Source organism: Aquarana catesbeiana, linkage group LG07 (genome assembly GCF_042186555.1).
Source record: "Aquarana catesbeiana isolate 2022-GZ linkage group LG07, ASM4218655v1, whole genome shotgun sequence".
Taxonomy (NCBI): Eukaryota; Metazoa; Chordata; class Amphibia; order Anura; family Ranidae; genus Aquarana; species Aquarana catesbeiana.
Genome location: NC_133330.1, coordinates 261,318,531 through 261,340,965, shown reverse-complemented (window position 1 = coordinate 261,340,965; position 22,435 = coordinate 261,318,531). Strand labels below are relative to the sequence as shown.

General features: G+C 40.1%; 1 protein-coding gene across 1 annotated transcript in view; it reads right to left on the bottom strand.

The window, feature by feature from the left end:
* Positions 1 to 22,435, bottom strand: part of LMX1A (LIM homeobox transcription factor 1 alpha) — a 170,387-nt gene that overhangs the window by 4,041 nt on the left and 143,911 nt on the right. The window contains exons 4-8 of the mRNA XM_073591464.1: positions 20,340 to 20,572; positions 11,519 to 11,679; positions 8,590 to 8,667; positions 7,254 to 7,329; positions 5,423 to 5,590 (exon numbers count right to left, since the gene is read on the bottom strand). Coding sequence (XP_073447565.1) covers positions 5,423 to 5,590; positions 7,254 to 7,329; positions 8,590 to 8,667; positions 11,519 to 11,679; positions 20,340 to 20,572 — 716 coding nt within the window. The remainder of the gene's footprint in view (positions 1 to 5,422; positions 5,591 to 7,253; positions 7,330 to 8,589; positions 8,668 to 11,518; positions 11,680 to 20,339; positions 20,573 to 22,435) is intronic.

Sequence of the window (22,435 nt, the reverse complement as noted above, 5' to 3'; positions counted from 1 at the left end):
ATGTAACTATGCAATTAAGATCATACCTGGAGTTCAGCTTTAAGGAGGGGACTGGGATTAATGCTTGTAATAATTAACCCTGTCTGTACTGTGCTGGCAGATTTTAATTTTCAGTTGTAAATTAGATGTACAGGACTGTTAGGACGTTGTTAAGATTGTCCTAACAAAGGGTTACAGATCTCAAGGCTTGGTTGGTGCATTGTTTGCTAATGCAAAAAAAAAGTTCCTCACTTTGTCCCTTATCTTTATCTTCACATTGCCATCTATTCTAAGCAATAGACACTGCTTATACAGTAGTGTCCTAGATTTTTTTAAACAGTTTAACCACCTTGCGCTTGCGATATAGCTAAAAGACAGCTACAGTGCGGGCCTTAATTGCCAGGATGGCGTCCATGTACGTCCTCCTGGAAACATGCACCCCGCAGGGGCACACATGGGAAAAAATCTGTGATGGCGGTGTCTCTTGGACACCGCCAATCACAGATCATGGTAAATGGCCAGTCACAGCGGCCATTTACTATGTGATCGGCATGTCCACTGAGGGATGTTTTCGAATGTAAACATATGAGATCATCTCTCATTGACAGCTCTACCTCCTCACACAGAGATCATGGGTGAGGGGGGAGAGTGACCTGTGCTGCAGTGAGCTCCAGCTTGTTACCTGCCAAAAACAGTGCCCATCAGTGTCACCGTGCCCATCAACGTCAGAGTGCCATCAGTGCCCATAGTGCCATCAGTGCCATCAGTGTCAACAGGGCCCATCAGTGTCACCATGCCCATCAGTGTCACAGTGCCTATCAATGTCACATTGCCCATCAGTGTCAGAGTGCCATCAGTGCCTACATTGCCATAAGTGCCCACAGTGCCATTAGTGCCAACAGTGCCCATAATTGTTACAGTACCCATCAGTGTCAGAGTGCCCACAGTGCCATCAGTGCCCATCAGTGTCACATTGCCCATCAGTGTCACATTGCCCATCAGTGTCAGAGTGCCCACAGTGCCATCAGTGCCCATCAGTGTAACATTACCCATCAGTGTCACTGTGCCCATCAGTGTCACAGTGCCTATCAGTGTCACAGTGCCCATCAGTGTCAGAGTGCCCACAGTGCCATCAGTGCCCACAGTGCCATAAGTGCCAACAGTGCCCATCAGTGTCACAGTGCCCATGTAATAGGTAGTCAACAAGTTAGATGTGTAATTTATGCTCCTAGAACATGTGACGGTGCTCCCTTCATGTTGGGCCTCTCTATGTGGCTAGGCTGTGAAAAAGTCCCACACAGGTGGCAGCAGAATGTATTTTGGGGTGTAATTTGTGGTATGCATATGCCATGTGAGAGAAATAACCTGTTAATATGACAATTTTGTGGAGAAAAAAGAATTGTGCGAAAAAATTACAACTTCAAAAAAACTCACCCTGCCTCTTACTAAATACCTTGGAGTGTCTACTTTACAAAAAAAGGGGTCATTTGGGGAGTATTTGTACTGTCCTGGCTTGTTAGTGTCTCAAGAAATGAGACAGACCATTAGTACATCAAGTGTGATCAATTTTCAATATTACTAATTTACTAAATTTTATAACAGAAACTAAAAAAATTGTGTTTTTTTTTTTTTTAATTTTCTGTGTTTTTTCATTTATAGCGCAAAAAATAAAAAACCCAGCTGTGATTAAATACCACCAAAAGAAAGCTCTATTTGTATGAAAAAAGGACAAAAATGTCATGCAGGTACAGTGTTGCAAGACTGAGTAATTGTCATTCAAAGTGTGAGAGCATTGAAAGCTGAAAATTGGTCTGGGTGGGAGGGGGGGGGGGTTAAGTGCCCAGTAGACATGTTGTTAAGATATGTTATGTGAACAGGAACACATAACAGAAATACAATTGGGTTTTCTCAAATTTGACTGCAAAAGTGGAAATGCACTTTAATGAACAACTTCAAATGACAACTTAAAGCTGAACCCCAAAAATTCAGCCACTTTGGAAAATGTTCTGGATTACTAGTTGTTCAACAAGGTGCATGCCACCTCGTGGACTTATGCCTTTAATTTACAACTGACTTTTTACTGAGTACCAGAAGCATAGCTATTGCGATACTTCAGTGCTTGGACATTGGACCTTCTGGTCTCAGCTCCAGAAGCTGCAGAATCGCATGGCACTTTCTACCTCATCCAATCAAAGAACATTTTGCATTCATTCAGACAATGCTTTGCATTGTCTGAAGGTGCCCATGCTGAATGACCAACCTTCTATATTCACAAGACATCAGGCTAGCCACTCAGCACAGGACCCAGAAGCGGAGATCACTGAAGTAGCGGTGTCTGCTTTAGTGATTTCCAGCTTCCAGAGGCATGGGCCAGGTACATGGCGATGCCTGCAACTCATTTTTAAGTCAATTTAAGTGCAAAATGCATGAATGTACAAAGGGTATGGCTACAAAAAGGCTTTAAGAGACCAGCAGCATTGAGACTTAAAAAAGGGTGAAAGAAACGTGAAAACAAGTATTTCATGTTAAAAATATTTGATCCCTATTGTCTATTTATAATCCAAGCTTTAATAAACTAAACTCATTCATTTAGGATTTGCATCTACTTTAATATATATAAAAACGCTGCGCTTAGGACAAGATATAAGGTATGCAGCCCCCCTAAGGAAGACTCCCTAAGGAAACTCCACAAAATGTTTGAAATATATACTGGGGTATGGCGCTCCATTTAGGATAATGGGATGGTGTGGTAGGGGGGGGATGGGTGTATGGTTCCTAGCACCTAGAACCAATTTATAACTCCAATTATACCCCTATTGGTGGTACAGAGTACCATCAACCCTAAAAGTACAGAAAACCTATTGTGCAGTAGTGCAATCTTCAGTGAGACATTTCATACCTCATACATGTGGTCACATTAGAAATATATAAAAACCAAACTAAACCATAAATCACACATGTGACCACCCTTAGGTGAAAAAAGAGGGTTAAAGTGCTAAAACCCTTAATTATATGTTAGATCTTCACCACCAAGCCAGCGTGTAGTGGCTTGTTCGCAAACACCATACATACACCTTAGAGTATGCCAGTGAACATAGTTCTAGATGTGCAAATAAATAATTTTCCCTATATCCCATAAACTCAGTCCAAATGTGTGCAAATCAATTAGTAATAAAATTATAGTCCATATAGTAATCGAAAAATCTTCAGATCCAATGTTGAGAATTTCCAAAACTGTGACTGAAGTGCTCTCAGATGATATTAGTGACTTGTTGTGCTCCCCCTCATGGGTCCCCACTCACCGAATCCCGCAACCCCAAAAGGGGCAAACAGCATAGGGTATCACGGCCACAAGCTCCTCTCCACCATGATCATCTGGGGTTTCCGGATTGATCTCCGCTCACTGTGTTGTATTTACGGTATGCTCCCAATGGTTCCCTCCATGGGTGTAGTGTTTGCAGGGGACTGTTGGGGCTGCAGGGACAACAGGGACTTAGTAGAGTCGGACTTTGGCTGTTCGGAGATAAACTCTTTTCAGGGTAGTACCCTGAAAAGAGTTTATCTCCGAACAGCCAAAGTCCGACTCTACTAAGTCCCTGTAGTCCCTGCAGCCCCAACAGTCCCCTGCAAACACTACACCCATGGAGGGAACCATTGGGAGCATACCGTAAATACAACACAGTGAGCGGAGATCAATCCGGAAACACCAGATGATCGTGGTGGAGAGGAGCTTGTGGCCGTGATACCCTATGCTGTTTGCCCCTTTTGGGGTTGCGGAATTCGGTGAGTGGGGACCCATGAGGGGGAGCACAACAAGTCACTAATATCATCTGAGAGCACTTCAGTCACAGTTTTGGAAATTCTCAACATTGGATCTGAAGATTTTTCGATTACTATATGGACTATAATTTTATTACTAATTGATTTGCACACATTTGGACTGAGTTTATGGGATATAGGGAAAATTATTTATTTGCACATCTAGAACTATGTTCACTGGCATACTCTAAGGTGTATGTATGGTGTTTGCGAACAAGCCACTACACGCTGGCTTGGTGGTGAAGATCTAACATATAATTAAGGGTTTTAGCACTTTAACCCTCTTTTTTCACCTAAGGGTGGTCACATGTGTGATTTATGGTTTAGTTTGGTTTTTATATATTTCTAATGTGACCACATGTATGAGGTATGAAATGTCTCACTGAAGATTGCACTACTGCACAATAGGTTTTCTGTACTTTTAGGGCTGATGGTACTCTGTACCACCAATAGGGGTATAATTGGAGTTATAAATTGGTTGTAGGTGCTAGGAACCATGCATCTACTTTAAGACTCTACTCTATCCCTGCCTGCATCATGTTGTGTTTGACATGTGCAACATGTGCACTTGGCTGCAATGCTAACCACAGTAAAAAGCATCTTAAAAAATGGTAGTAAAGTGCGCCCCCCCCCATAAAAATTATTTATTATAAGCTTACCTATAGGTACAAGTGAGCAAGCGGTGTTTAAAACTGCTTTAACCAACACCCATGCTATTCAGATGCTTTGATGTGTGCTGAGTTTGGACCTGAATGATACATTCCAGAAACATGATTTCAGGCAGCGACAGGCAAAATGTCTATGTGTTGCCCAGGATAGTCTGGTCTCTTAAATAACTGTTTATACCAGCCCTAGGCCAAACAACATTCATTTGGCCCACTCTGTATGCTTCATATTTTTGGGGGGACATTCCAGTAAGACTAATGCCCCGTACACACGGTCGGACTTTGTTCGGACATTTCGACAACAAAATCCTAGGATTTTTTCCGACAGATGTTGGCTCAAACTTGTCTTGCATACACACGGTCACACAAAGTTGTTGGAAAATCCCATCGTTCTAAACGCGGTGACGTAAAACACGTACGTCGGGACTATAAACGGGGCAGTGGCCAATAGCTTACATCTCTTTATTTATTCTGAGCATGCGTGGCACTTTGTCCGTCGGATTTCTGTACACACGATCAGAATTTCCGACATCGGATTTTGTTGTCGGAAAATTTTATAGCCTGCTCTCAAACTTTGTGTGTCGGAAAATCCGATGGAAAATGTGTGATGGAGCCTACACACGGTCGGAATTTCCGACAACAAGGTCCTATCACACATTTTCCATCGGAAAATCCGACCGTGTGTATGGGGCATTACACTGGTTACATCAATTGGTAATGCCTGCTTAGATCTCCTCTTGCCACCCTTCTACGCAGAAGAAAAAAAATAATAGACCAATCTTCAGTATTTTGTCCTTAACTCAGCTTTAAAACCTTTACAGAACTTTATTGTGAGATTCTGGTAAATTTATGTTAACTGGTTCTCTTCAGAATACATGGACTACAGGTATATCTAAAGAAAATAACAGAAACAATCAATGTAGAACAATTCTATAGAAAAGAAAAAGAAGCACCCTTACCATAAGGATGCATGTGGTCTCCTGGCATCTGTGGTGGTGTGAGGCCTTGCTGGAACGGGTCTGCACTGTACATGTTTTGCTCCACCGAAAGTAGTTGATGTTGAGGAAGAGATGTGAACACATTCATGATCCCTTCAATACTGGAGTTACTTGAACTGTGTGTTTGAGCTGTAAAACATTAAGAAGACATTGTAATTTGAATTCATACATTTACTAAATGTGGACGTAATAGAAAAACTTCAAACTCCAGAAGTAAAGCTACTGCTAGAAAAGGTTCTAACTAATTATATGTTGATTCCTACATGGGAAAGACATATTCCTTCTAAAAATGTTTCCTGATTGTGTCTGACTTTAAGAATTCAGGACCACAAACCTGAAACAACCTTGCAAATGATGAAAGTAATGAAAATTGCCTTATCTCTACACGTGTTCCTGATTAGTGACCCAAAGTACTGAAGCCAAAGCTTAAATTGTATGTAAACCCTAACAATGAACTTCACTTATTTGATGCCTTTTTTTCTGTTAAATATACACACATTTACTGTATATATATATATATATATGTGTGTGTGTGTGTTTTGCTATATACAGTATGGTCAATGTTCTCTTTAAAGACTACAGAACACTTTGACCCTGTGTTATGGAGATAAGGCGAGAGAGAGGCTTCTGTCATTTCCTGTTCTAGGGTGATAATGCTGATCCACCATTGACAGAGGACAGTGGGTGAGTACTGGCACCCAAGTACAGGAAGTGTGTTCATGGTTAATTTACTGGGTGAAAAAAGCCTGAAAAAAGAAAATTAACGCAACCACCATATCTACGGACTGGTAACCTGCAATATACTATATTTTTGTTCTTGAGTTGTTATAGAGCACTGCAAAACTAGCAATTTCAGAAGTAGAGGTTAGTATTAACAGTCTACATTATTCTTCCAAGACTGGTCTTCTTTAGGAAAACAGTAAGTTAAGTATTCACACAACATATTTGATATACAAGATATTAAAATACCAAGCATATTAAGATTCCTACCATGTATGGTCTGAATAGTTATATTGCTATAATTGGGATAACTAGTGGGAGTCCTGCTCTGAATCATGCAATAGTTATCAGGATAAGCTTGTCATAATGGAAATGTGATGATATAGCTGCACTCAGAATTAAACGTTCATCAAGCTAGCTAGACCACTCATGATCTTTGAGACTGCAAGCTAAACCTTTATTGACAGTTTGCAGTATTTAAATTATTCAACAATAAAGTACTGTATTTCAACCTTATATTGAATCTGTATCAATCATTTCATACTGCTGAGATTATTCATATGATATGCCCTATGTTTTATTTTTGCTGTCATAAAAGAGTTACAGGTATCCAGAATATCCATCCTTGGCTTCCAAAGTAAGCCTCTTAAAAATGTGAAGAAAACTTGTAAAATTGTCCTCTATGGAAGCAAAGCTTACTGAAGTCTATGTTTTTTTAGTCAGGATTAATAACAGAAAAAATACATATAACATATCATCAAAATAAACTGTACAGTATTTGTAATTTAAAGAATATACAGTGTATGTAACATATGAAAATGTATGTAAACTACATATGTTTTTAAGCCCCTTGTCAAATTCCTATGCTTCCCCTTTGTATCCCTGTTTACTAGATAGAACTGAATTGTACGTTTATTATAGTCTGAAAGACTTGCAATACTTTGTAAAAGGAGACCTCTCTCCCTAATTCTTCCGGTAGGAGTGACGACACATTTTCAGCAGCAGGAAAGTCTTGAGGGGCCAGTCCCTGACTCATTAAAGCATGCATTGCCGGGAAGAATTGTTACCATACCTGCTGGTATCCGTGATGGGTTTTGCTGATCTTGCTGCTGTTGCTGTTGCTGTTGTCTCCTTGCCAACTTCTTCATCTAAGTAAAGCACACAAGTAAGATTCTAGAAAATAAGCATGCTTGCGTACTATTCTAGTAATTCCTTCAGGTAATGTGTATAAATATCTAGTCCGGGAACTGCATTGTGTACTCTTTATACAACTTTAGCAAGATAAATTATTTGTACTTCAAAATAATAAAGACTTTATGCATATTCAGTATGCAGTTTCCACACTTCTTTCAAACAATGATCAAAGTGCTATTACAGTAAGCAGCGATGGGCAAATCTTTTCAGATTCAAATAACCAAGGGTTTGGTAAAAGTTGTTCAAAATTTAGCAAACCTGAGGGTCATTTCATTAGGCTTCAAAGGCAACATTGAAAATTTATAAATCCTTTAAATAACATGCTTGTATATGTAAACCATTTTCTTTTCTCTTTTTGGATAGAGAGCAGGCAAATTTGAATTTCTGTTGAGTTTTTAATGCTTTCTGGAGCTCCATTAGAGACATTTACCCTTACTAGCTGTCCTGCTGACAACAGTTTCATCAAACAGGATGTGAGGGGAGGGAAAATCTGCAACAGGAACACAAACAGAAATAAAAATCTAGCTATATCCTACTCAAATAAAAAAAAGCATTTTTATTTCTGTGTGTATTAAAGTTGGAGAGTTTGCCTTACTTCCTGTCTGGTAAAACCACAGTGGTTCTAACTTTCCCCACTCTAGCCAAAACTAATAAAAAAGTATTGAATGGACATACACTCTAACCCAAAATGGAATATAGTAACTTAGTGTTCATATTTGTGGGCTAAAAAGACTGGGGTCTGCATTTCTTGCCCATCAGGGTCATTTTATTTATGTGGTGTGTGTTGGCTGTCAAAACGGGGGCCTAGGTTTATTGCCCAATAGGGTAATCATGTTTGTATTCTGTACGTTCTTTCTGTGTTTGTATGGGTTTCCTCTTACCATCCAAAAGCAGGTCCAGTGTTTACCGCAGTCACTTATCTAAGGTAAAGACATTTGACCGATAGTTCCGTGGGGTTAAAGCAGATGTTAACAGTATGATGTTGTCTATAAAGCACTGTCTATAAATGTGTCGCACTGTATAAATTAATACAATAAGTCAGAGTAAATTATGTATATATTCAATATTTTAGACTAATTATTGCAGCCTTCAGGAGACTAAAAGCTTCCATCTTATAAGAATTCTATTCCAAACTGTAATAGTTTCAAACTCACTTGCTATATTAAACACTGTAATATATGACATTGATTATGTAGGTCTGCTGAGTGTCTCACCTTTGCTCGCTGATTTTGGAACCAGACTTGTACCACACGAACACTAAGGCCAGTTTCTGCCGCAAGTGTCTCTCTCACCTTAACCAAAGGAAACATCAAATAATTTTTCAGCATTCAGATTTGGGCGATACACAAGATGGCAGTCAGGCAAGCACATACCACCTTCTCCAAAAATGTTGTTTTTTTTTTTGTTTTTTTTTTAATTAGCTTATAAACATGCATACTGTAAGTCTGCAATACCAGGGGTACAATGTAGATCAATCATAGCAAATGACAGATACATTTTTTCTGCAATCCATTAGCAAGGGGTGCCTACTGTAATCTGAGGTCACCCATGTACAACACAATGTGGTGTTTTTCCACAAGTATGTCATTTTAACTACAGAGTCAGTGCAAGCAAAATGGATATTGTAGTTATAGTCAGGTTTTAGGGAATTTTTATCACAGGCTGTTCTCTTATATCTGCGATGAGGTCCCTATACCTGATGTCCACAAGGCTTTCTACTTGACAAGGCCATTACAAGTCTCCAAAAGACTTGAGACCAGTCGGTGACCCAGCCAACCAGCTTACACTCATAATTAAAACAGCAGTTTTGGTTGGCTAATGGTTTATTTTAATCAGCAATGTGGGTTTCTGTATTTTCTGACTTCATGAATTTTAACTTTAATATGTGTATAACTTTATCAGGAAGTAGTAATAGAATAAAAGTTTTGTGATGGCAAATAATGTCACATCTAGGTAAGGTGTATTTTTCTTCTCAAGCCCTGAGCTACTTATTTGTACTGAGCAGTGAGCTTTCCATTAAACAGTAATATTCACCAATCACTTCATAGTGAAGATAGAATAAGTATTTGTAATGCATTGCATGCATAGTCAGGGTCCATATAGAATTTTGAACTCCAGATATTCTTAAAGCTGAATTAAAGTTCCAGGTAAAAATTGAACTCCTTTGAAAATATATGCACTAACCACCCACTTGTTTTTGGATATATATTTTTTTTCATACCTTTATTGTTTATTTTCTTTGTGACTTTCCTCCCATGGCACTGCAGCGAGGTGCATCACTTCCACGGTTTGATCCAGACCCTCCTCCTTCCCCCCTGTCACCTTCTGGGACCTGTGTGTCCCCCAAAAGACGACAGGACCATTCAGAAAGCGCCGTGTGACTCGCACATGCGCAGTAGGAAACAGGCTGTGGGCCTTGCGGGCTCCCTGGACAGGTAAGTGTTGTTATATTAAAAGTCAGCAGCTACAGTATTTGTAGCTGCTGACTTTAATTTTTTTTTCACCCAGGCTGGAACTCGCTTTAAACTCTGAAAAAAAAATGCATAAAAATAAAAAATCACTAGGTAGGGGTTTTTGGCAGAAGAGATAAGCAAAGCCTCTTTTGACCAAAAACATCTTCCTCTTTTCCCTAGCAATTTTTTATTTTGTGTACACTGTACGGTGCCTACACCTTACAGCGTACACTCTCAGCTCACTCCAGGCATTTTACAGATACCAGGGAATGGAGCAAGTGCTATGGATGAAATAAGTCCTATATGCATGCCCAGTGGCCAAAGAGAATCACTATGGGACCAAGAAAAATCATGGCTGGGGCTGCAGCTCAGTGTGAACCTGTGCTAAAAGAGTGTTTGTTGTGATTTTTGAGACTCTTTAAGACTTAATAACTTCACAGCAGTGTGAGAGGTCAGGGTTTGTTTCAAAGCTCTTTTACTGCTTGTTAAGAATATGTTAATAGTCTAATGCAGGGGTCTCCAAACTTTCTGAACAAAGGGCCTGTTTACCGTCCTTCAGACTTTAGAGGGGCCAGACTGTGGCCAGTGGGGTTAGAAAATGTTGTGTTGTCGATAAGTGCAAACAGTGCCCTGTAATTGGTTTTAGTTGAAGAAATAGTGTCCTATTGCTGGTATCAATGGAAGGAATGGTGCCCCATTATTGGTATTTAAGGTAACAATGGTGCCCCATCTTTTGTGTCTGTGGGGGGAATGCTACCCCATCATTAGTGTCTGTGGGAGGAATTGTGCCCCATCATTGCTGTCTGTGGGAGGAATGGTGCCCTATCATTGGTGTCAGTGGATGGCATGAGGCCCCAAGGGCCGGTTAAAGGCAAGCAAAGGGCCCCATCTGGTCCACAGGCCGCAGTTTGGAGACCACTGGTCTAATGTCTATAGTCTGAGGCACAGGTGCATTTTAACTAAAAAAAGTTCCCCTGCAGTGCAATCTCTTGAAATGAAAAAATGCTTTCTAGCTGATGGGTCAACTAGTCTGGTAGTATAAAAAATGTAATTTTCTTTCTGTGTTACTATGGTTATCAAAATAGAAAGCTGCTTGACCCTGTCTATGGTAAACCACAACCAATTTACATCATGCTGTAAAAAGTGCTCAATGTAAAAGGGTTAGTTCACCTTTACAGAAAAGATGTAAAGGTGAACTAACACAATACACCTCCACCCCAGCCCCGCTTCCATAGATTGTTCAGTAGTCCAGGGATTTAAAAATCCCTGCTTTTCCCCATCTTCTATATGCAGTGCTTCTGGGACAGACACGATCGCTGGACCGTATGCAGAAGCCCTGACACCTCAGGATCACTGGAGATAAGTACAGCGGGGATCAAGGGGGTAGGTACAGTGTTCAGTGAACAGTGAACAGTGTTAGCTCACCTTTACAGAAAACATGTAAAGGTAAACTAAGTCTTTAGGGTGAGTTCTCACACTCAGGGTTCATTCACATCATTGTGCTTTGCTTCCCATCGCAACAGAGCACCCAGGTTTGAATATTTTTTTGTTTCTTCTGTTGGGCCCAGGCACCACAGGCCAACATTTCAATTAACCTTGAATATATACTTTCACTATGGTCAAAGTAAAACTTGTTCACTGTCATACAAAGATTAAAAGGGTTACTAACAAGGACAAAGTGTCAGCTCACCTTTCTGCATGGTTTGGAGGAGACTTCAAATGACGCTTTAAAGGCCCTACGCTGCTGTGTTGTCAGAATGGTTCTGGGTCTCTTAGGCCTTTTCTGATCTTTGCCATCTTCGCCTTTGCTGTCTTCAAATTTGCTGCCATCTTCATCATCTTCACTTTTACCTAATGGCAAGTGGAAAGACAATGCAAAGTCAAATGAACTGTTATGCAAACTCAAACAGAAAACCGCTGTATGTAAATGTTATCCTTTTTCTGAACCTGTGCCTACAAATGAGCTTTAGCAGCAGAAAGTCTGTGCTGGTATTTTTTGGCACAAGGCTCCCAGCTAATGGATTGATGTCCTACACTATCCTCACACTAACCCTCCTGTTATCCTAACACTAATGCCCCGTACACACGGTCGGATTTTCCGATGGAAAATGTCCGATCGGAACATGTTGTCGGAAATTCCGACCGTGTGTGGGCTCCATCGGACATTTTCCATCGGATTTTCCGACACACAAAGTTGGAGAGCAGGAGATAAAATTTTCCGACAACAAAATCCGTTGTCGGAAATTCCGATCGTGTGTACACAAATCCGACGGACAAAGTGCCATGCATGCTCAGAATAAATAAAGAGATGAAAGCTATTGGCCACTGCCCCGTTTATAGTCCCGACGTACGTGTTTTACGTCACCGCGTTTAGAACGATCGGATTTTCCGACAACTTTGTGTGACCGTGTGTATGCAAGACAAGTTTGAGCCAACATCCGTCGGAAAAAATCCTAGGATTTTGTTGTCGGAATGTCCGAACAAAGTCCGGCCGTGTGTACGGAGCATAACACTCAAGCTATTTCTCTATGTAACGCTAACCACTACTTATGCAAAAAAAACTCTTTGTTTGCATACTCACCTCTCCTGCATGGGGATCCTCTGTATTGAAGACCAACCTTTCCATACAAAAGACAAAGGTGTCCAATGCTTCCATTTGTGCTATTAACCAGAAATAAATTGCATATCTATGCCAACTTCTTTAAAAAAGGCATACATGTCTTATTTTTGTATTTATTAGAAAGCAATGATTTTACAAGGGATGTTGTTTCTTCAAGCATTTTAACGGGTTGATAATATTAATTGATCTTTTATATGACTTGTTTTAATAAAAAAATTCTCAAGCTGCCAAAACAATAAATCTGACTGGAATTTTCAATCTGCAACTGTAATTTCCACTGCAGGAAATGACTATTTGGTGGCTGTGAAGATATTTAAAACACTTTGTGAAAGGATATGTTAAAATGTATTTGAAACCCAGTTATAGTTTTGGTTAACGTAGGGTAGGGAATATTTAAAACTCCTGTTCTTTCTTTTTTGGTTTAGTGTCTGTATTCTATTAGGGAGACATTCCTTCACTTCTTGCTCTGCAGAACAGGAGGTTAGAGAAAATCTCTCTAGAATGCAAAAAAAATAAAAATAAAAAAAATTAGTCAGTTGTTACTGAAATAGGTCTACCCATTTGAAAATGTTCCCCCTGTTCCTGTTTTGGTGACAAATGTAAAATATCCATCACCTTCTGTTCTGGTTATAACAGTCACCAGGTCAAAAATGGAGAAAGAGTACAGATAATAATTAAAAGAGTCAATTTCAATACTTTCCCTCAGTATGCAAAAGCTAAAAAAAAAACTATATTATAGATATTTTATTTTAGAATAGAAGGTGATGATTATTATGAGCCTTATTTGTTATTTGAGTAATAATTTGAATCTTTCACTTGCAACCATGCACTGAAAAAATGACAATGGCAATCAGGTGTCTTCCTTCAGACAATTTTAAAAATACATAATTTACATAATAAAAATGTAAAAATACATAATGTTTCTTTCAGACACCTTTATAAATAAGGAAAACATTTTATTACAACCTTGAATTGTTCTTTCTTTTGCTTTAATATACTTTTTTTAGAGCTTCATGCCTAGTCAATATTCTGTAGCTGGCCATATACTCTACTTCTGACTTATTGTAAAGCTATAGAAATACAGCTTATTATGTTTCCTGCTTTACCAACCACAGAGGCCTCTTCCTTCTACTTTTGATCACCACCGTAAGTACAGAGCAGTATCATAAGACAAGAGGATGCAGTTTTACCCCAAAAAATGAGAATGCTATCCAAACTACCACACAGTATTTGGTTAAGACGAATTTTGTGGTAGTGACTTTTTGAACCCCATATGAATGTGGAGCCAACGGTGTGCTAGATGTTTGCTTAGGCCTTAGTTTTCTGCCTATCAATCGGTGCTTGTGTGGATCTTTGAGCAGTCTATTGAGGTCTAGCTAGAGCAGGCATGTCCAAAGTCCGGCCCGCGTTCAAGTTTCGGACGGCCCGCATGGTAATTTTGAAATGTATATTTTTTGTGGCCCTCAACGAATCCCCGAGCGCCGGGGGTACAAAAGATATATATGCTGGCTGCCTTGGAGGGGACAGGGAGGGGGCGGGACGAGTGCCATACATACAGGAGAATTTCCTGTTTACATGGCGGCCTCTGTAAAAGGAAGTCCTGTCTCCTGCGCTGCCATTGGATGACTGTTCTGTCCATCATAGGAAGGGGACTTTCTATTAAAGAGGCCCCGAGAAAACAGTTTCTCCTGTATTATTGTTGGTGCTCGTCCCGCCCCCTCCCTGTCTCCTCCAAGGCTGCAGATGGACATGAATCAGGCTGCACTGATGGCAATGGTGAGTCTACATTCATGACAATCTGTGTGCTGCATTCATGACAATGGGGGTGCTGCATTCATGGCAATAGGAGTGCTGCATTCATGGCAACGGGGGTGCTGCATTCATGACAATGGGGGTGCTGCATTCATGTCAACGGGGTTTGCTGCATTCATGGCAACGGGGTTTGCTGTATTCCTGGCAACGTGGGTGCTGTATTCATGGCAACGTGGGTGCTGCATTCATGGCAACGGGGTTTGCTGCATTCATGGTAACATGGGTGCTGCATTCATGGCAACGTGGGTGCTGCATTCATGGTAACATGGGTGCAGCATTTATGGCAACGAGGGTGCTGCATTCATGGCAATGAGGGTGCTGCATTCATGGCAACGGGGGTGTTGCATTCATGTCAGTGGTGGTGCTGCATTCATGGCAATGTGGGTGCTGCATTCAAGGCAACGGTGAGTCTGCATTTATGTCAATAGGGGTGCTGCATTCATGTCAATGTGGGTGCTGCATTCATGGCAACAGTGAGGCTGCATTCATGGCAATGGTGGGGCTGCATTCATGGCACTTGTGAGGCTGCAGATGGGCACTGATTAGGCTGCATTGATGGGTACTGATCCTTATTTTGCTTCACAGTTCTTTATTTAGACTGCTTTCACACTAAGGCACTTTACAGGTGCTACATCGCTAAAAATAGCGCCTGCATAGCGCCTGTAAAGAGCCTCACCTCTCACTCCAGTGTGAAAGCCCGAGTGCTTTCACACTGGAACGGTGCGCTTGCAGGACGTTAAAAAAAGTCCTGATAGCAGCATCTTTGCAGCTCTGTAGGAGCGGTGTACACACCACTCCTAAAGTGTCCCTGCCCATTTAAATCAATGGGCAGCACCACCAAACAGTGGGTAAAGCACCACTGCAGTGGCGCTTTGCGGGCGGTTGTAACCCTTTTTCGGACACTGGCAGGGGTTAAAAGCGCCCCACTAGCGGCTGAAGAGCGCCGCTAAAACTACAGTAAAGCGGCGCTAAAAATAGTGGCGCTTTACCGCCGACGCCCCCAATGCCCCAGTGTGAAAGTAGCCTTAAAATTTAAGATTTTGTCCTGAAGCTTCCCTTTTAAAGTGAAGGTGCGTGTTATAAGCCGATAAATGCGGTATATACAAATAACACACCCGAGCTCATCTCTTCAACACACACAGCCACAAAGGCAAGAGAATTCTTGTTGGGCAGTGTATTAGTGCTCGGACGAACACACAAAGAATGTCAGGCAAAATGGTCGGCCCTCACGCATGTTCACTTCCTAAAATCTGGCCCTCTTAGAAAAAAGTTTGGACACCACTGAGCTAGAGCATGCAGAATGCTGTGCCTAGCTGGGTAGGAAGTAGATATGTAGAAAAAGCAAGAGCACCACATAGGCCCGCCACCCAAATAAACTTTTAATCCAAGGTCTACATGTTCCAATACTAATGTAGTGGCGTGGATAAAGGGGGGTTTTGGGGGAAAAAGATATAATGACAGTTTCACCAGTCCCACTTTAAGCTGACTTTGCAAGCTACAGCAATGGATTTCAGCGCACGAGCTGAATACTTATTTTAAAGCTAGACATTTCCTTATTATGTTGTTTAAATACTTCTTTCAAACATATTTCTTCAGGGACAGATTTAAAATGTGAGGCTTATCTGCAAAACTAATGAATATTTTAGTTCTTAAACTACCTGTAATGGAACATAAATTATTAATAACACTTTTTCTAGATTTCCATTACAGCCAATTTGGAAAGGAAATGGTCATGGAATTAAAAGAGCAAATTCATAAGTTCATAGGACTTGATTTAGAACATAGTAAGGTATTGTAAATATCCTCTTAATTAATAACCAAATAGAAGATAATCAGCACAGGGTTTTCCTATTAGGGCCTGATTTATATTAGTCCTAAAGTGAGTATGGCAGAATAAAATCCTTATATTTTTCAGTTCTGGATAAGCCCAGCAGTGTACTGCTCATGAACCAGCACAGTGACTAGGAATTGGTCTATTGAAACCTCTAGCAGCGGCGTGGCTGAAGACCTTGGATGTGGCAGACAAAAAGCTTTTTTTTTTTATTTCGTCAAAGAACAGGTTTTAATGTATTATTATTTAATAGGTTAAATAGGTTAAATGTTATTTAATAGATTAACCTGTATCTAACATATCACCAACTGCCCCACTTTAAGTTAAATTGTACTAAGTCTTACCCCTCCTGTGCTCCTTACTTACCTTTATTGCAGCCTGCTCAAGTGTGTACATCCTTATTGATGAAATTCACCTCAGCTGGGCAGTATAGCAAAGATATGTAATCTTGACATACAATCCCATTCAAAGTTATGGGGCAGCAGGGAATGAGATTTTTTTTTCCCAAGGAAGTAAACACCAAAGCAGGCCCTGGCTATGTAGTAGTAAATAAGAAGCTAGAGTGTATGAGTGTGTGGTGGTGGTGGTGGAGGGAGGGGGTGCTTTTGTTTGCCGGTATGGTTTAGCTTAGAGGGGCTGGGGGGGTGGGGGTTAAATACCGATTCAAAAAATTGTTTTTTTAATACTGTTCAGTGGAGAGAGGATTGTTTGATGTAATTTAAAGGGCAACGCTAAAAACACACAAATCCTCTAAATAACATGCTTGGGGGATGCTGTAATCCTGCATGTGACAATGCAAATGCATTAGGATGTAGTCATTTAAAAGTGCCATTTTATGTTTACAAACACTGGCCAGGGATCTGTCATTAAGCAGCTGTAGCATTACTACCTAAATGTCAGATCCTCCCCAGATTACATATGTACACAAATCAATGGATCTGTCATTTAGTGGTGCTATCACTACCACCTCTAAATGAGAGATCTCCACCAGCTCATTATCATATTTGGTTAATGACATCACCTAGTATCCCATCAGCTTCTGTACATAAAAAAAAACTGCCCCCATCCTGGGTTCCCGCCACTTGCAACAGGAGTAGTGGCAGGTTAAGATGGTCATGCGTGGTAGGTCTAAGGGTTAACATCGCTGGGATTCACTCAATGTGATTGATGTGGATATACATTGTTGCACTTGATATTGGATTTACACCGGAGGACATTTTTTTACAATAAATGACATTTTTCACAGTTTAGGTGTTTTCTATTAACTTTTTTTGTGAATGGGAGTACTATGTATGGCTAGATATAGTCACCTCACAGACCTCCACATCCATTTTTGGGAACAGGATGTAGGGACAGTATAATGGGGATGAGGTGCCTTGCAAGGGGGGGAACACTTCCATTCCCTCTTACATAGCACCTTCGCAATGTTGAAGACATGTGGCCTGGTATGGTTTATGAAGAGAGGTGCACACTCGTTGCCCGCAACTTTCCTAGTCAGCCAGGCTACATTGCTGGATAAGGGTATTTTATGGACCTTTGTTTTCCCCTAAAGAGATTTATCAAAATCTGCAAGCCACCACTAGAAGAATGGCTTCTGCCTATGTCAGCTGAAGGTTCGATCTGGAGGACTAACTGGCCAAATCTTCCCACTTTGTTGGTCTGTTCAAAGAACTAGGAGCAGCTCAGGTTCGGGTTAGACTCATGGTTGAACCAAAACTCATCCCTTGTAGGGAGGTGAGTGGGGGAGTGTTGGTGCTTGGCCACACAGACAGTCAATAGACACTCCCAGAAGAGGGGAAGGCTATGATATACATGGAATAAAAAATGAATACAGAAAGCAAAAGGGCTCATTCATTAAAGGTGAAGAAAAAAGTTTTGCTTAAGGTGACCAATTAGAATTATTGTTTATTCTTCCCAAAGATTAAAAGTGAAAACTGCTATTGGGAATACCTTCAGTTTTGTGATATCCCTCTCCGGTTTTAATCCATCAGCCTCATAAAGTCTTAAAAAGTTAGTAGTTTAGTAAATCAAGTGATTTGAGATCACAAAGTATTTAAACTGTTAAATTTTCTAATATGCTGGTTCATATAAACAGGTTATAAGGGTAAAATAAAATATTTTTCTTGAGTAAGCTACTTGATATTTTATTCTATATGTGCATTTAGAGCACCATATCAACTTATTGTATTGGCCTGTCTATCAAAAGACCAACCAAGAAGTAAGACAGGGAAAGAGCAAACGAGAGCCCACTGGGAGCTCTCCACACTACCCCACCCTAATATCGCACAGCTTGTCACCACCTGCCAGAAAAGATGATATTCAAGTTGAATAATAGTAAAGAGCTCTTAAAACCAATGCAAATTCAATAGGGGAGACTTTTTAATTACTGAGAAATCTGCAGTCTTAAATGTCTTATGCACTAGAAGGGATACTTAATTAAGCCTTAACCCTCTTCTCTTAGTCCTGCCTGAGAAGCTGAAACCATATTGTGCTTGGTGACCTTTACAGGAGCTGGTCTTGGATGGCTCTAGACAATTGTAAGGTCCATATAGTACAAAGGATGTTTATTATCAGTATGAGATGAAGACGAAGAATAGGGGGCATCCTGAATAATGAAGCTGCACTTACCAATCTCTTTCTCTCCTTTTAAATCATTGCCTCTGTTGGTTCGGGAGAATTAGAAGAAGAGGCAGACTTAGGGCACTTAATTGGAAATGGGGATGGTTTTTGAGTTGGTTCTGTTTACATAGGATTGAGTGCTTGAGTTGACAGAGGCTGTAATTGAAGTGTGAGCTTTGGAGATTAGCTGCAGCATATGGGATCTGTGGCTCTGCTCTCCTCCTTTCTACATTTTCCAATAAAATTGGGTTTAACTTATGCTTCCCCTCTCTTACCCTCTTGTCTACAGAGAGCTCTTTCAAAGTTAGACATCAGAAGGATACAGAAAGCGATACAAAGCAAGAAAGACCAATGACAGTGGATAGCCAAATTTGAAACTTAGTCTGCAGAAAACTAGAAAACTGTTGAATTAACAAATACAATAATATATATATATATATATATATATATATATATATATATATATATATATATATATATATATATATATATATGTGTTCTTCAAAATTTTCCACACTTTTTTAAGTTATATATATAAAAGTGTGGACATTTTTTAAAGACCCTATATACTGTATATATATATATATTTAGATAAAAAATAAAAGTACTGAGAGGAATTGTTAAAGTAGCATGTTTATGTATTGCATATGTTGCCAGCTTGTAAAGTGCCATCAAGCAGATCATATAATTTTAACTAGACTTGCATTGAATCTTCCTACTTTTATTTACTTTAACCAGTAGAATAATATTTCATAAAGCTTTAGCAAAATGAATAAAATTTGTGGGAAGAGGCAAAAAAAAATTAAAGAAGCAAACAATTTCTAACACACAAAGTAAAAAAGAAAATATGACTAAAGGCTGATTTTTTTTATGTCTAACACAAAATGTACACCCAGACATGTACAGTAACAAGAAGCCACAAAGCCCAGGCCACATCCAACTAAGGTTCAATGGCCAGTTTTGAATCATTAACCCAAAATAACTAAATACATGCATAAATGCTAAGTAAAATATAAAAAAATAATAATAGGCACTTTTTATATGGCCTATATGGAAGTCTCTTTAAGAAGCTCATTAAAAGCAACAGTAGCAATATTTAAAAATAAATCAGTTTTCTTCTCTACAAAATGTGATCTGGGTTTATAGCTACTGAATAAGGACGAGGAGCAGTTACAGTATGCTGTGGCCCACCATTCAACTCCCACAGTAAAGGTAAACTTTGTAGGCTCACAATTACATGTTATTTACTATTAAATACTTTTGTGAAATTATTAGATATAATTAGTTTTACAGTTTTATTGCAGGAATTGACCATGAAATATTGATAATAATAATAAAAAAAAGGTGTTACTATTTAAAGAAGATCAAGTTAATTGATATGGCACTCTTTAACTATGGGCTGGATTTACCATTAAGTGGGAGCATTATGTGGCACGGGGAAATAGATGGGCTTCCCCATATATATTTATTGGCAACACTCTTTTGTGTTTTCAGAAAGGAAATGAAAGGAAAACATAATAGGCAGTGAAACCGGCCAACAGAGTTTTTAACCCCCTCCCCACTTTATTCAAAACAAATAATCAAGAAGTCCCTGGAGTGGCACTTTGCTTCACTTTGCACAAGACATACCTGAGTCAGAGGCCGCCGGGCTCACTAGGCTGAGCAGATCCCGTTCTCTTTCATAGTCACTCTTACAGAGAAGCTGTCCATCTTTCAGCACAAACTCATCACCTTTCTGAAGCTGCCTCTCACATACACAGCAGCAGAAGCACGAGAGATGATAAACACTCTTTTGTGCCCTCATGACAAACTCACTGGGAGTGATGGTGTCTAGGCAGGACCCGCATTTCACTGCAAAGAGTCTATAAGGAAAAAAAGAAAAAGTTCTAATAACGTTTACATTAGGGCTGACAAAATATATTTGTTTGCATTTCCCATTACCTTGCACTTTCTTTATCCTTGTTAAAGCCCAGTACCATGATATAATCTTTTAGTTAGATAAATGAACAGGCCATGAAATGCCTTATTTGGATGAAGACAACACAAGCTGTTGAGGTCATCATCAGTCTATTAATTTACCAATATGGTTGACAAATTATATAAAACGTAGCAATTTACATGGTAGCCTATCTAGCCATCCATGGCTCATGAAGCAATAGGCAATAGGCATGTGATGTCAATATAAGGGCTTGCTTACACTTAATATAATTTAAAATTGCAGTGCAATGCATTCCAAAGTAAAAAGGTAAAATCCCAGGACATGGCTCTGTACACACCAATGCATGTGTTAACTATTTTAATGCATGTAATTTGCTGTGTTTCTGATTATAGTAATGCAGATCATGTATGGGTTAACCCGAACAGCCTAGGATATGATATGGTTAACCTAATTTTAAAGACAGTTCAGGAAAAAACTTTTAAAGGTGGCCTGAAAGTTTGTTGAGTTGCCCAATACAAAGATATTACATCACCTGTAATGCCCCGTACACACGGTCGGATTTTCCGATGGAAAATGTCCGATCGGAGCGTGTTGTCGGAAATTCCGACCCTGTGTGGACTCCATCGGACATTTTCCATCGGATTTTCCGACACACAAAGTTGGACAGCAGGAGATAAAATTTTCCGACAACAAAATCCGTTGCCGGAAATTCCGATCGTGTGTACACAAATCCGACGGACAAAGTGCCACGCATGCTCAGAATAAATAAAGAGATGAAAGCTATTGGCCACTGCCCCGTTTATAGTCCTGACGTACATGTTTTACGTCACCGCGTTTAAAACGATCGGGTTTCCGACAACTTTGTGTGACCGTGTGTAGGCAAAACAAGTTTGAGCCAACATCCGTCGGAAAAAATCCTAGGATTTTGTTGTCGGAATGTCCGAACAAAGTCCGACCGTGTGTACGCCCTATAAGACTGCTATGCATTGAAATATTTAAAAGATTACCAGTTCAGCATGGGCATTTGCAATTCACTACATGTTCACATCTAAATCGCAATGCTGCAATCAGGTTAAAATTTAATACTAGGCACAGTAGGCTTGTGGCTACTGGGGAAAGGGAAAGAGGTGGCTTTTTCCTGGTATAGACGGCAGTTGGCGCAAGCCATCCAGGTTCCATTCCACTACTTATTGAGCATGAGCAATCACATATCTGTCTTTGGTCCACTATCTTGGGCACATTTCTCCTACGCAATAGGCCTTTTCTCTGCATTCTTGGCCAGAGGCCCAATGTTCGAAATAAAGGAATGTCCACTGCATTCGCATTTTTTAACACTACTGCATTCAGAAACTTCTTCCAACAGACATGACACTTGATATACTGACACCATATTGCAGTGCAAAACACTTTGTAGTGAATCATAACATCCAGACAGCAGTCATTAACAGTGTGGAGCACTAGTTTCCTTGCAGCCACCTTCTCTACTCTTCTAAGAAGCACCAGCAAATTGTTTCTGCTCCCATCTGGAATGCTTAGTTCTAGGCCCCCAAGGCCTTACTACTCCAAGCTACAGACCCGCAGCTCAGGATCAGGGGTGCCATGGCCCCTCTAGTTAGCACCCTGCTTGATTTCAAAGTGTCTTATTCTCAGTCTTGTCCAGCTGGGTACTCTCTCTTACTATTCCTGAGATAAGCTCTACATATCCTGCTCTCCTTGGGCCTCACCCACAGTTGGTTTAACATGGACACTAGCTTTCCCCATGAAATCACTACAAGTGGGTCAAAAC